Here is a 15636-nt window from a genome sequence, read left to right on the forward strand (position 1 = left end):
AACAGAAAAAGCATTTCATGTTAGCAGGGTCTTTATTACAAAGAGGAACGAGAACACTTAATCTAGTTTTACGTTGAGTGCCTGAAATGCAAAAATCATTCTTTTCCTTCTTTTGCTCATTTATAATAATCCCTGCTGTACAAGATGAATATAAATGTAATCCTCTGCCTTTCTCTCAAAAGTACAGTAACTCCAACTGTTAAGTCTACTAACAGGCTTCTTTTTCTCCTTAGAACTTCAATCAAAAAATACTTTAATAATCAGAGGGGCACATTTATTAAAAATACTGCCATAAACTTTGAATATCAATGTGATTAAAAGCAATCTTGCCCTGAAATGCTATTTAAATAGTAGAATTTCACTTCTTTTTTCAAGGATTCTTTCTAATGGCACAAATCCCAGATGATTGTGTTTGCTATCTGCTGCAACCTTAGCTTTCATTTAATCTTTTTTTTTAAAGCCAATTACTTCTAATGCAAACCGCACACACTTCCCCTCCCCCTCAAAGAAAAGATTTTATAAAAGAACTGCTAAACACAACGTACAAATTGCTGTAAGGCACAGCAAGGAAAAGGCTCCAGTATCTTTAAAATAAATTTGGGGGGGGGGGGGGCAGTAAGGTTCAGTTTTTCTAGCCGAGGATATGGAAAACAAAGGTCATGGAAAACAAAGGTCACAGCAACCGGCTCAAGTTCATGAAAAGCAGGTGAGCAGTCTGGAATGGACTCAGCATAGCAGAGGGTCAAGCATGTGGGCCTCGGAGTCGGGCAGATCTGGGTTAGTCTCTTACTTGTTTTGTGATCTTACTGAGGTACCTCATTTCTCTGAGCCTCAGTTTCCTCCTCTGTAAAAGGGGGAAATGGTAACACCGAGATCACACGGGTGCTGTAAAAATTACATAAGGAAAAACTTGTGGTGGCACAGAATGAAAGGTCTCGCCAAACTTAAGCTGTCCACACACGTATAAGGTACATTGTGAGATACGGCACTGAGAAGCACGATATCCTTGTAAGAAATGAGGCCACAGAACATGTAGGTCACACTCAATAATGATGCATAAATTCCTCATGCTTCACTTCCAAAGTTAAAGTTCACAAAGAAACACAACTGTAACGGGAGTAAAGCTCGGGAATCCCATCCTACTACAGCTAATGTAAAGGATTTCCGTGAACAACAAGGCGTTGATGTTTGAGGAATTCAGCATGGATTGTGCCAGGTGTTACACTCCTCAGCAAGTACAAACTCTTAAAAATGTGAGATATAATGCACACATATAGAAGCTGTGTACCCTCTCCATCAATCAAAATGCAGACTTGTTTCCTGGTGAATCTGCCTTATAATTCCCAAGACAACCTCCAATGAGGCTTCACCTTCTCTAAGCCAAATGCAAGGGCAGAAATGCTGAAGAATTTGAGTCAGGTATCCTTTTGAAGATCCCATGAAAGTTCGATTCTTTCTCCATTCGGGCTTAACAGAAGCCAAACACCATCCTCACAGTTTAAGGCTCTTGAAAGCTGAGACAATAACAGCTCTGTTGATGCTCTGTATCTAAATTGCCCTGAAACAGATCTATGTCCTAGAGAAGTGGCAGTGAATGACAAGAGTGGACAAGGATAGGATCCTTCTTACACAAAACCTTACATAGAGTCTTACGTATTCCTTCTAACCTAACTACTTCTTCAATACTGAATAAACTTTTGGTTTAAGAATAATGGATTTTAGTATTTTAAAGGATGTCCCCTTCAGAAAAGTTCGAGGAGTACCAGAAGCACATTCTGCAGAATGAGTTTCCCTTCATTAACCAAGGAACCCATGAGAACAAAAACTGGCAAACTTTTTCTGTCAATAACCAAACAATTTTGGGCCTGGTGGACTGTATGGCTTCGGGTGCACCTGCTCAGCTCTGCTGTTCCGTGTATGGAGAAAGCCACCACAGACGATCAGTAAAGGAATGGCTGGGGCTGTGTTCCAATGAAACCTTACTATGGACTCTTGACATCTCAATCTCATATGTTCTTCACAGGTCGTGGAATAATCATTTTCTTTTGAGTTTTTCCTTCAATGATTCACAATGTAGAAACCATTCTTAGCTAGACTGCAGGCAGGGTTTGGCCCACAGGTGGGCTATAGTTTGCATTAAAAGAGCTAAGGAGCCAGAATCAAAGGAAAGGGATCCCTGTTGTGGGAGGGTCTCTAGGCCTCCAGGGGGTCTTTCAAGTCAGTGCAGACTTTAGAGGCAGAGTCACATACATGAACTGTCAGCAAGGACACTGCCCACTCTCAATGCAGTCCTAACTCTCATCCACAAAGCATCAAGTATGGGTGACCTGAAATGGAATCACCTGAGTGCTCTTTAAATGAGTATTAACAGAGTTCTGATGCAGTGAACTTGGATCTCACTGATTCCCATCTGAGGCTCAGTTTCCATCTCCACTTGAAATGCAGGCAGAATGCAGACCCTTGCACACCCATGGAAGAGGTCAGAAATGGCAGCCTGACTTGCCTCAAAAGAATGTACAGCTCACATACAAGCTTCCATTTTGGAGGAGGCAAGGTGAAATCCATGTAAGCAGAAAAAAGAAAACCAAGAGAAATGATATGCTGTCTGGGACATGCTTCAAAATAATTCAATGTGGGGAATGGGGTAGAGATGAAACAAGACTGGGTCAGGACTCATTAGTTGTTTAAACTGTATGATGGATACAACAAGGCTCATTAAAATTTTTTCTGTACTTTTGTAGATTTTAAATTGTCCATAAGAAAAAGTTAGGGGAAGAAACGAGAGAACCCCTAGTGAAAAACAGAAAAGTTCTTCACTTCAGGAAGAGGGTTTTATGCCTATAATGCAATTACTTTTACAGTACTTCACACAGATACCTATTTGTTTTCAGTAACGGACTATGAACGTTTTTTTCCCTAGGAAAGAAAAATTTGGTATTGATATGCTGACTCCGTCTGTGTTGATTGAGGCTACCCACCTCCTAGTCGGTCTTTTCTTTTCTTTTCTTTTAATCTAGCTGCCTGCAGATGCCAACTAACCTCTTTTTCATCTTGCCCTAGGCTCAATTATGTCATCGTTATTATGACAGGGAAATCACCTATCATCAAGTGTGGATATCACTCTGGGTTGCCATCCTACTCCCTTGCCTAAATATCACAGATAAGAGAGGTGGTGTCCTGTCTGCACTTTCTGGAAAGTGTAAATGGAGTGCTAAACTCAGGACAAAGCAACAGGAAGTGCTGAAAGACAGCCTCTGGCCTTCCCTGGGGCCATAAAGCCTACCTCCCACAGAGTAGGTACCTGGGGGGGTGGGGGGTCACAGTGGAAAATTTATCATCTGACCTCTTAATCCTTGAGTACTCAGTTCAATTTTTCTAAGTAGCCCAATTAATTCATTTTGGGCTGCAAATATTTACTGAGCACCAATGGTGCAGAAGCTGAATATGCCTCCATCAACAATGCTCCTGTCCTCTGGGAGCTGACATTCTAATGAAAGAGCCACCACATAATACATACTTTTCAATGGTGACAGGCTAAGTGTTTATTGGAAGGAAAAGTACAGGCTACTTTGACTGTTTTACAATAGGTGGCTTAAAAGAAGTTAGGGATGACTTCCCAAAGAAAAGGTCATTTTTCCAACTCTACTGTTGACTCCCACAATGACACCATTTATTTTTTAAAATCTGCAATGAAGTTAAGGCATTTAACATTTTCATTTTTTAAGGCTCTCTGTATGTTCAGGCACTAATATGGAAACCTTAATCAGTTACTTATACCAACTGATTTCATCTAAAAATAATTTTGTTAAATGTAGAATTTCACAAGTCACCTTTGGAAAAGAGTAATTTGTCTTCTGAGTTTAATCGTTTGAAAAAAAGTAAAAATTATTATCCATCTTTTTCCACCCAGATCAACTCTGTTATCAACTAATATTACAAATTACAGAAAACAAAAGGCAATAAAAATAGGAGGATGCAAACGAAAAATAGGCTGACCCCTGAAAGATAACTGAAATTTTATCCTAACATGTGCCTACTTGTGTCAATAGGAAGAAAAGGGATGATATATTAGCTAAACCACAAATAATCTCACTTCCATCTAAATCAATAGTTCTAACCTCTCCCACAGCACTAGCCCTTGGGCAGTCTTGCCATGAGGGAACTGGCCAAACTAAGCTACAAGAGGAAAAAGAAAAAGACAGAAATCCTGGCTTAGCAGTTCTGAATTTGGGGGTCAGAGATACATGAAGGATCCTCGAGAATTCAAGAGAAGCTGTCGACACTTGCCCTAGAAAGTAGACACGCATACTTTTGCCTACCGTTGCAAGGCAACTACGACCATCCTGAAGCCCATTCGAGTCCCAGACTAAAATCCCCTGACCTAGATAAATATCGAATTCAGAAATCAAACCAAAGATTTTCAGCAGTTGAAAGGGTTGAAAGAAGTAGGATGCGGGGATTAACATAAGAATAAAAAAAATAAATTAAAAAAAAATAACCTTAAGGTAATGAAGAAAAAAAAAAAAAAAGAAGTAGGATGCAGAGAGTCCTTTTCCGTACGTTATCTCATTTAACATGCACTCTAACAACCTTGGGAAGCAGGTACCGTCATCTTCTTTCATAAAGAGGGAAAGCTAGATTCTGAGAGGTCAAATGACAGATGCAAGGTTAGGTAACCTGCTCTCACACCCAGGTTTTTAACCCGTAGGTCCACGGTCATGACCCAGATGAGAACTCAAGGAGTCTTGTCCATAGTCCTAGACCTCTTCCAACATGGGAAGTTTCTGATTTTTAGTGCTTCAACTGGATGGTCAATTTATCTACATTTTCTTCTCAATTTAACCTCCTTGCCAAGAGGAATTAGTACAAATTTAGTTCCATACACCTCTTCTTGGAAGGAGATAATCCTAACCAAAGACAAAAGATAACTGTCCAATAATTTTTGATTTTAAAATGTATTTTCATTTCTTAAACAGTCCAACAGGAGCTGTTTGTTAGACAAAGCCCACTGCATGAGTGCTAAATGTTCTCATGCCTGAATTTTAAAACTGTCTCAGAAAATCCATCAAGTCACAAATGAATCAAGAACTGTCTGAATTAAAAACTTCAGTCTCTACTCAAAACAGCCAGGCAGAATTTCAGCCATCCTGGCCCCTTCAGCATCCTCTGAATGGTTAGAGTACCTTTTAAAAAATAGCACCTTTAATAATCACTCATCATTTGATAGGTCAGAAGCATACACAACCAAATCTATGACCCTTTTTTGCCTCAAGAAGGTAGTTGAGAGGTCTTAGATCCTCATGGTAAAATCTGATGAGTACGTCCCAGCAGAAAATAATAAATATGGCAAAAACTGGGTTCAGGCCACTAAATTTGGTTGGGTCAGTCCAGACCAAGTTGCCCAGTGATACATTAATACACTTACTCATCCTCTATTGGGGAATTACCAATAATTAGCACGCTGTTTTCAAACAGATTTAGAAACCCTTTATGGGAAATGTATCCACACCCAAAGAATAAAAACTAAGAACAAGAGTGGGTCAGGTCCTCTAATGCTCTACTCCAACTGCTTCCTATGAGAGTTGCCACCTAGTGATTTTAATTTTTTAAGCTCAGGCGGACTGCCAATTCAACACTAAAACCGGACTAACAACTGATTTTTCCTATTGCAACATCACCAGCCAAGTCCTTTGCTTTCCCTCTCTTTCCTTCGAACTCAAACAGCGATTCTCATTTTCAGAATCAACTAATTTGCTCTATAATCTGTTCCAACTGGAAGCTCTCACAGAGCTGCCACTGGTATTACTCTTCCTGAGAGTGCCAAGAGGCCAACAAGAGGCCAGTTCAAAACACCAAAACAGCGAACATGAAGAAAAGAGAGGCTCTAAAAACAAGAAGTAAATATGGAGACAGAGTAACAATGGGCCAACTCTGGACTTTAAAACATTCAGCTCGCCAAAGTTCTACCTATTCTTGGGCTCTGGACAATAATTATGTCGAAGTAAACGGCTACACATGAGGAATGAAATTGCACTGGGGAATATAAACTCAGTATTTTGGACACCAAACCTAATGTAAGGCCTTGTCCTTAACTACCACTGAAAGAGCAACTTAGACTGAACCTAAAGTCGACTGGCCTCCAGAAGTCCTTTTGGACGGCACTGTGCCCAGGCCTGGCACAAGCATTAGATAGCAAAGTTGACTATTCAAAGAAAAATAAAATCTGGAAAAAAAAAAAAAAAAAAAGTCTGACGATTTCTAGATACCTGACCTTTCATTTGGAAACATACCTTTAGCTACAAGTATTTGCCTAAGTATCAGTTTTATTAAAAACTGACAATAATTAGGGGTGCCTGGGTGGCTCAGTTGTTAAGCGTCTGCCTTCGGCTCAGGTCATGATCCCAGGGTCCTGGGATCGAGCCCCGCATCGGGCTCCCTGCTCGGCGGGAAGCCTGCTTCTCCCTCTCCCACTCCCCCTGCTTGTGTTCCCTCTCTCACTATGTCTCTCTCTGTCAAATAAATTAAAAAAAAAACAAACAAAAAACTGACAATAATTAGACACTGGTTTCACTAACTATGGACACTAAACGCTTGTTTCACTATATAAAATTCTGGACTTTTTCCTGCCCTGATCTTGGCAGCTCACACACAAAGTCTGACCAACTGCTCCTCAGTTGTGATGATCCCTCTGAGGCATCCTAAACTTTGTAGCTTAAATCCCATAGAAATAAGGCTACACAGATAAAGCGTTATCTTTTCTAAAAAGTTTGAAATCAATTTTGATTGCCAGTAGAAAATTTCTGGTGGCAAGATTTCCTTTCCAAAGCCTCCTAAAGCATTCGTGGAAATGCTTTCGAAAGCTAAGAATTCCTTTCTCCACTTGTGTTTGTTGGGAAGAGGGTCAGACCAGAAAGGATTTGGGTTAAACTCACTGCCGGTCCCCAAACCTTATCACTGAGCAATGCAGCTCATGCTGCAGCAAGCCAGGCCTCGAAGCGAAGGGTTCCAGGACGCTCCCCATTACAGGAAGCCCCGGAAACCAGATTTTCCAAACGTTCCGCTCTCCCCCTTCTTCCTCCTCAGACAGCAGCATCTTCGCGGGGGTAAGGAATGGGTAAGGTGGGATGAAGTCCCCCACCCGGGCGAAGCGAGCAAGGAAACTTCCTCAGGGCTTGCAGAAACTCCAATGGGGGGCTGGACTCACCTTCGCGACAGAGCCCCATGACTTCGCGGTTTTTCCCAAACTCCTTGAAACTTTCATCCAATTCCGTCCCTAGGAGATACACACACACAGGAGGAGGGGAGAGGCAGATCAGTGGCCGGGAGTGTGACGCACGCTCACGCACGCACGGAGTAGGTGCGGGCACCTCCGCGTACCCCAACCGAGCGATAGCATCTCTGACCCCCGAGGGGGCGGGTCACAGGGTGGGGGGGAAGGGTCAGAGGATGAGGGACAAGGGGGGACTTGGGGAAGAGGAGGGCGTGGACACTCACCGTCCTTCCCAGGAAGTTTGGAAGCCTCGACCCACAGATTCCACGACTGTCCCAGCATCGCTTCTGGACTGGGCAGGGGCCTGCGCTCCCCGACGGTCGCCATTGCGGCGGCGGCCGAGGTGGAGGCGGCGGCGGGGCCGCCGTCCTCCGGCCGGAGGCGCCGCGGCGGCGGCGGCGGCTGCTGCTGCCGCTGAGGCTGCGGAGGCTGCTGCTGTTGCTGCTGCCGGGCGGCCGCCGCCGCTGCTCCGCCCGCTGCCGCCGCCGCTCGGCGCGGCTCCCCCCTGACGTCATCCACGGCCCGCTCCGACATTCTTTCCGCTCCTACAATGTAACAAAAAAGGGGGAAAAGAGTCGCGCGGGGGCCGCTTTTAAGGAGGCGCCGGGGAGTTCCGGCGGCGTGCGCGGCCCGCAGGCCGGGTGGGGCGGGCTGACAGCGCCCCCCGGCCGCCCAGCCTTCCCAACCCGCCTCCTCCGAGGCCACCCCCCGCCCCGGGCGCAAAGTCCGCGGCGCGGGCTCGCTTTCGCTTTCGACTCCCGCGGCCCCTCGGGGGAGGGGACGAGCCGGCGGCGGCCCGCCACCGCGGCACAGGGTCCCTTGCCGGCCTTTGCCGCCGAGACCCGCACGGAGGCCGGCGCCCGGAGCTGCCTCCGTCACGGCTGCCCGCGGCGGGGAGGCCCAAAGACGCACCCCGACCCTCGGGCTGCCCACCCTGAGGCCGCTCGCATCCCCGGGCCGGGCCCGGCGGTCCCGCTCCTTCCTTCCGTCCGCGCGTCCGTCCGAGCGGCGGCGCCCGGCCGGCTCCCTTAAGCAGAGGCGCCTCCCGCCGCCTCCTCCCCCTCGCCGGTCCCTCCCTCTCAGCTCGCTCCGGCGAAGTTTGCACGTCAAGCCCCCGGAGTGGAGCCAGGGCGAAGTCGGAAACGCAGCCACCTACGGAGGAGCCGGCCGGCGGGCCCCGGAACACCATCGAGTGTTGTCGCCGTCGGGCCCTCTCACCCGGGGGTTCGGACCGGGGCGCAGGGGCTGATGCAGGGAGCACTTCGCTCTCCGCTCGCCTGCGGTCGCGCAGCTGTCAAAAGCATGAATGGCAAGCCACCGCCTAATGTGTAGGAAACCACGGGCCGGCAAGGAAATGCGGCCCAGGTGCCATCCCAGGTGTCAGCCTGAAGCCTGGTGTTTGCCCGATGCCCACCACTAGAGGTCACAGCATGCGCCCTGGGAACTTGAACTTCTCGTCTAGCAAAGAGACCATGAAATCAGTGTAAGATGGGGAGAGAGAGAGACGAAGGAAATCCATGTACATGTTTTGGAGACACTATGCAACATTTCTCTATTTACCCTTTCACTGCCCCCAGAAGTGATTTGTTCGCCCCGAAAATTAAAACAAAACAAAACAATCTTGCCATTTTTAAAATCGTACTCATTTTTAATTCGAGTTGTTGGTCCCTCCCTCTTTATGGTTGCCTTTGCTTGGGCAGGGCAGGAACCCAGGGCTTGGAGAATATACAGCATTCCTAGATAACGTGTCTAGAAGATAGTGTTTTGTCAGATTTTGTACACTAAATTAAGCACTAGCCCACAAAATTTAGCACTCCTCCCCAACACACACATACACATACACACACACACAGGATGTAAAGCTTTTGCTTAAGTGTTAAGTGATAGGTAAAGATAGCAGAATAAAAGGCTGCTTAATGAACTAAAGCATGTGAAGTACTTGAAACAGTAGCAGACCACAGCAGCCACCTTCAATAAGTGCTCTGTCTCACTGATGTGAGAATCTGAAGCCTGAGACAGAACAAGAATTTTGATCATGTTTCACATGGCAATAATATCAGCACATGTGTCACACTTGTTTGCTTACAGGTGCTTTCTCTAGGTGGGGAGGAAGAGGGTTTCATGTTTTTTATCTCGAACATCTGTTGTTCTGCTAAAGAAACAAAGTCCAACTTGCAGAAACGAAAATGTTTAAATAAGAACAGAAATTAAGAAGGAAATGTGATTGCAATCCAAACTTAATGCAGGGCTCTTATAAGAAAGGGTTTCCACTGAAATTTTACAAGCTTTAAAAAATACACACACACACACATTTTTTTATTTTAAAAAGATTTAGAAATAATGGTGTATAACTTTTCCTGGATTTAATGCAAACATAAGTTCCAAAAAGTGAAATTATGCATGCTTCCTGTCCTTATCTAAGAACCAGTAAAAACAGGGGCGCCTGGGTGGCCCTGTCAGTTGAGTGTCTGACTCCTGATTTCGGCTCAGGTCATGATCTCAGGGTCATGAGATGGAGACCCACTCTGGCTCTGTGCTCAGTGTGGAGTCTGCTTGAGATTCTTTCTCTCCCTCTCCTTCTACTCCTCCCAGCAGTCACACACTCCGACTCTCTAAATAAATAAATAAAATCTTTAAAAAAAAAAAAGTAGTAAAAACAAAATAACCAAAAATGGTGGAAATTACTGGAAGGATAAAAAAACAAATTTTTAAGGCTTTAACTTCCTACATGAGTTATCAGTGAGAAAAACACCTGGACAAAACATACAATTCCCTTGACACTGATAGGGTTCCTACCTCTTGATATAGGCCCTCAATATTGGAAGAGGAAGTCCCTAGTGCACTTTCAACTTTTCATTCATCCCAAATCACTGAAGAATTTGTAGAATTACATAAAAATGCCCAATTTCTCAGTGTTCCTAGATTAAAGTACACGGTTTATTAATTGCTTTGAATTTTGTAGTTCAATGTTTAAGATAAATGAAAATTTGAATTTTAATGTCATTTGGAGCTGCCATTAAAAAAAAACAACTTAGGGCCACCCAGCTATATAGATACCAAAGGGAGCTTGCCTGTTTGAGTACAGCCCTTCTGATCTCTGAGAAAACAATGTGAGAACAGAAATAAGGGGAAGAATGGCAAACATAAGTACAGACCGACTTCCCTAAGACAATGATTGATTTCCCTCTTTTTACATGTGAAAATCCTTCAAGATTCATTAATATAACCTCTAGCCAATGGGCTCAACATGGCACTTTATAATACTTCACCTTCTGTCCTTACTCTTGCTCAATACCTCTTTTTTTTCTTCACAGTTTTTGAGTAGCTTAATAAAGAAAACACAATAGGGCTTTAAGTGAAAAATACTAAGTATCCTCTTAGCATTATGATAGTTATTAAGAGAAACTGTTACTAATAACGACTATCAGTTACTGAGTACCTACTAGGTGCCAAGCATTGCCAGAGGTACCTTACTGCATTATCTCAATTAATATTCAAAACTGTATAAGGTAGAAGTTGTACTACTTGCAACTTACAAATAAGGACAATGGAGGAGGGCTCTGGAAGGTAGGTGCTATAAATTCTTTCTGGGTCCATCTACTGGCTCTTCCACTTACAAAATGTGTAACCACAGCAAATGACCTAATCTAACTTGTCTGCACTTCAGCTTCCTAATAGGTAAGATGGAGATAAAGCCAAGCTTCTTCTGAGGAAACGATCCATAGAAAGCACTTGGTACAAAGCTTAACACAAAATAAACCCTATATATAAGTGTCTAATATCAAACTAAGCAATCCAGATCAATTCTTACCTGTGAAATTTATTTGAATTTAAAGTTGAAGATGTGGGGACCAAAAGAATAACAGGCAACTCTTGGCAGCCCCCCACCAATTCTATTCCGCTGCAGCCAATGCATTTTACTACACTCTCTTCACCCATAAGTCCTAAATCCTTCCAGATTCTGATATCCATACTTGGTTTGGGTTTCCCAATAGTTCAAATGAGTCACCAACAAAAGTCAAAACTGGTAGCTGAGAAAGTACAGTGTTCTGATATGCAAATCTGGGCAACATTTCCACAGTACTCCTTATAAACAGGGCACGGTCTATAAATAAGAGTACAGCAGAAAGTCAAATTTTACCTACCAGGCCATAATAAAAAAAACCTGATGACTTCTTACCTAAATACCCCTCCTTACCCCAAAAATATAAAATGTAAATTACCAATACAATTTGTATTCATTTAATATAATTATTTTAATATAGTAGTGTCCCTTGTATGCTATCCATCAGTGTTCCTGCCAGGGTACTGATGATGTCTGATAGCGCTGAGGATTCACTATCCATCTGCACAGGTAAATGACATGTTTCATAAGGTTTGAGTAATGAGGACTCAATTTATCAAATACTTCCTGATTGCCTAACACATACCTGGTGCTCGGATCGGCACAATTGGTAAACACAACATAGTAATTTTGCTGAGGACCTGAGAAGAGTAAGAAGTGGGAAAAAAATTTAATGCATCAACATACTCTTATGCAAAAGGCTGTCACCACCAATTAGGCTGTATGTGGCATAAGAACTAGGCCGTCAGAAGTGAAATGCTGCCAAATTCTGATCATTTCATCCCTTCCAGGGATGCATTTAAAATATGGCCTTACTTCACCATCCAAATTTAGGGATGTTCCCAGTAGGTGCCAAGGGTAACAAGGTCTCTCTTTACAAAAAGTATTCTTTGCACAGCAGATTCACTTGTAAAATGCTTTGTTCAAAGGCCAAAGGCATCACTAAGTGAAAAAAAATAGAAGTTGATCTTTTCCAGTCTTTAAATTTGGTTTAATGTAGAATGGTTGAATTGTCCAAAACTTCTAAGACGCAAGACCCCACACAACCAACCATTTTATTTGGAAAAACAAAACAAAACAAAAAAAACCCTACTGGTCCCACTACAACATTTTAATAAACTTGAAAACCAGTAACTACAATATATTTATCTGTGCAAATTACAGGGTTGGTAACAGAGCTTCTCCTTTATCAACCCCAAAGGACTGTAGTCATTTAAGTAACAAGAAACTCAGATCCCCTGAATTAGGAATGTGTTGGCTTTGGTTTCTTTATTTCTCCTAAAATTGGCTGAGCCTTTATTCATCTCCTCTCTTCCTCCTCTGACCACACCTCTCTCTCTCCCTCCCTCTTTCTTCTCCAGAGCCAGGGCTCTGCTCTCTTCTGCATGTGGGGTTGGCAGGCAAGGACCCTTTAACCATGCTCCCTCTAGTGAAATACTTACAGCCTGTCATGAATACCTCTATTCCAGCAGGGGGAGAACAGTGGAAGGAGGAAATTGAATTCAGCTCAGTAGCTGGCAAGGCTGACAATCAAGGGCAAAATTAGAAATAATAAGGATAGCTGCAAAGGTGGAAACTTAAAGATGAGGGTAATTACCTTTTTAAAGATTTAACCTGTATACATATTCATTCTACAAGCTGTGTCAGTTGCCAAAAAATTCAAAATTTTGAAATTTGTTTTCTTAATCACATGTGTAAGCTACAGGCGAATTCTCCCAAAGAAATATTCACCAGTAATAGCAAACTATTTGAAGGAAGAGAAAATTTTATATAATTTTATATACTATATAATAAATTTATATAATAGGGGTGCCTGGGTGGCTCAGTCGGTTAAGCCTCTGCCTTCAGCTCAGGTCACGATCCCGGAGTCCTGGGATTGAGGGGAGTCTGCTTCTGCTTCCCCCTCTCCCTTTGCCCCTGCTCATGCTCTCTCTCTTGCTCACTCTCTCTCAAATAAATAAGATCTTTTTAAAAAAAATACAAAATAATAAGTTTTAACTTTGAACTGAATAAAGACCAAATGTTTCTAGGGATTTAATACTGGCCTATAATTTTAAACTACGAACAAACTTGATTTAAAATCTTCACTTAAAGGCTTTAAGTAGTTTAAAAAGGGGGGGGGTGTCTAGAAAAAAATTTATGGGGAAAAATGGAGAAGACCAGCATTTAGCTATAAAAAGAAGCTGACTATATAAAGTCCTAGTGCACTGCCTCAGATATAATAAAATGCAAAGATTAAACACACTGTTAAAAATAATTTCCTAAGTCTTCTTTCTGCTGATACAGCTTTCACTAAAGTGACTGTAAATATCACCACCTTATGGGCCCAGCAGTTAGGAACATGAGTTCTAGAGCTGGTCTGCCCAGGTTGAATCCCTGTACTACCACTTACTAGCTGTGTAATTCTGGGGAAACCATTTAACCTCTCTGTACCTGTTTCCTCATCTATAAAATTAACAGGAGTATCTACTTTATGAGGAATATTAGCAAACCCCACAGTACAAAAACACCCTGTAAGTGTTAGCTATTTTTATTAACACCGTGTCTGTCACACAGAAAGTCCCAATTTTAATCTACCCACGCTATACTATCAGGTCAGTCTTGCAGAATGAAGAATGGCTTTAGTTATGTTAGTCCTCACTCTACCAGTTTTAGGGGCTCCCCACTGACCACTGGATTCAATAAAAACTTCTCTCCTGGCACTCAAGGCCCTCTCAAGTTGGTTCCACATCACCACGGCCACTGTGTTCCCTCCAGCAGGTACTCTACAGTCCAGCCAAAATGACCAATCTATGGTTTTGAACATGCTCCCCACTCCAGAGCCCGGCGCCCAAGCTTTGTTCATAAAGGTCACTCTATTTATAAAACTTTGCCTCCCTTGGCTTAAATCCTACTGTTCAACCAAGTCCCTCTTTAAACTCCATTTCTTTAACAAAATCTTTCCCAATTCCTCACACTAAGCACATGAGAACTCATCTCCACCTCTAAATCATAGGACTTCATGGATTGGGGTTAAGAGTACCTGCTCTGAAATCAAGGTGGCAATGAGATATACACTTAATCTTCCCAGGAATCAAACGTTTGCATTCCCAACATAAGGGTGTCACTGGGAGCTTAGAATGTACCTACCCACGAACTGAAGATGTGTGGTGGCCAGTTCCCAAAGCTAGTCAGCAAAATGCCTTAAGGCTGAACTCCAGGACTAACAGTGCAGGTGTGTTAGTACAAAGGGAAGGAACACCACATCTTTCTTCCTTCTTTCCTCAGCAAAGTTCCAGCTCTGAGCAAAGCCCTAGATTCCGCAAATACAACCCCCCTGACTTTTCCCCATTGTTTGTGTGCCCCTGATCCTGTAGCCATCTGAGCTTGTACTGCTTCCCAAAGGACAGACTGTTCCACAAAGGCTTGCATCCCCTGTCCACCTCCAAAATAAAACTTTCCTTTTCTTGGCAGACATAAATGGTATGCAGATTTAACTATTTTTCACTAAACATGTAAGTGAATGAACACAGTTTTCTGTCTTCAACCCCTTATTCTAACACGTATCCTCTCATACAGAAGGGGAGACCTTAACCCAAATGACTTTCTAGATGTGATGGTCCCTAAACCTTTCTTCCTAGAAACACACAGTTACTGCATCCCCATGGCCATTCTGATTTTAAATGCCACAACCTATGAAAGAAGGCAAAGTTTCTGACATTTTAACCTATTTAACCTATTTTAACCTTTTTTTGATCAATGTAAAATCTGCAGGACTCTTCACTTTCCACCATAGCCTCCTCCCCACCAAACTGCTCTAAGTAAAGGAATTTCAGCAGGGGCAGAAAAACAGAATTGAAACAAAATTGCTACTGGTGAGGAATCTACCTTTGCTACTTTCCAGAGCCTCCTGCCTCTCTCCACTTCAGAAAACAGGTATTTTCACAAAGCATTAGGATTTTTCCAAATGGTTCCTGTGGGGAGTGGCAGCAGAGAGCAGCAATCATATAAGTGGTTAGTAAGCTGGAATCCTATTTACCAGGTATTTCTTAAAAACAGAGCCAAATAGATAAACCGGGCTCACCAAAACCATTATACCTTTGTGCTTCAAAGGACACCTTTAAGGAAGTAAAAAGACAACCCAAAGGGAGAAAATTGTTGCAAATCTTGTATCTAGTAAGGGACTTGTATCTAGAATGTATAAAGAATTCTTACAATCCAAAAAGGGAGGGGGAGGCAAATAATCTAATTTTCAAAATTGGCAAAGGATCTCAACAGACATTTGTCCAAAAAGATAACACAAATAACCAACAAGCAAATGAAAAGATACCTAATATCATTTTTCATTAGAGAAATACATATATGGGGGCGCCTGGGTAGCTCAGTGGGTTAAGCATCTGCCTCCGGCTCAAGTCATGATCCCAGGATCCTGGCATCAAGCCCTATATCAGGTTCCCTGCTCAGCGGGGAGTCTGCTTCTCCCTCTTCCTGCTGCTCCCCCGACTTGTGCGTGCGCGCTCTCTCTCTCCCCCTTTGTCATATG

General features: G+C 43.1%; 1 protein-coding gene across 5 annotated transcripts in view; it reads right to left on the minus strand.

Moving 5' to 3' along the window:
- Nucleotides 1–15636, minus strand: part of ATXN7 (ataxin 7) — a 139017-nt gene that overhangs the window by 83209 nt on the left and 40172 nt on the right. For 2 of the 5 annotated variants that reach the window (XM_064594188.1, XM_045862023.3), the window contains exons 1-3: nucleotides 8204–8345; nucleotides 7495–7815; nucleotides 7205–7273 (exon numbers count right to left, since the gene is read on the minus strand). In XM_064594188.1, the coding sequence (XP_064450258.1) occupies nucleotides 7205–7273; nucleotides 7495–7804 (379 nt within the window). In that variant the 5' untranslated portion in view covers nucleotides 7805–7815; nucleotides 8204–8345. Of the gene's footprint in view, nucleotides 1–7204; nucleotides 7274–7494; nucleotides 7816–8203; nucleotides 8347–15636 lie in introns of those variants that run through there. The other 3 variants (XM_045862021.3, XM_045862022.3, XM_064594199.1) reach the window with 2 other exon arrangements.

The sequence above is a fragment of the Mirounga angustirostris genome, unplaced genomic scaffold, assembly GCF_029215605.1.
Source record: "Mirounga angustirostris isolate CCGP_5_RB_7025 unplaced genomic scaffold, mMirAng1.0.hap1 SCAF_1, whole genome shotgun sequence".
Taxonomy (NCBI): domain Eukaryota; kingdom Metazoa; phylum Chordata; class Mammalia; order Carnivora; family Phocidae; genus Mirounga; species Mirounga angustirostris.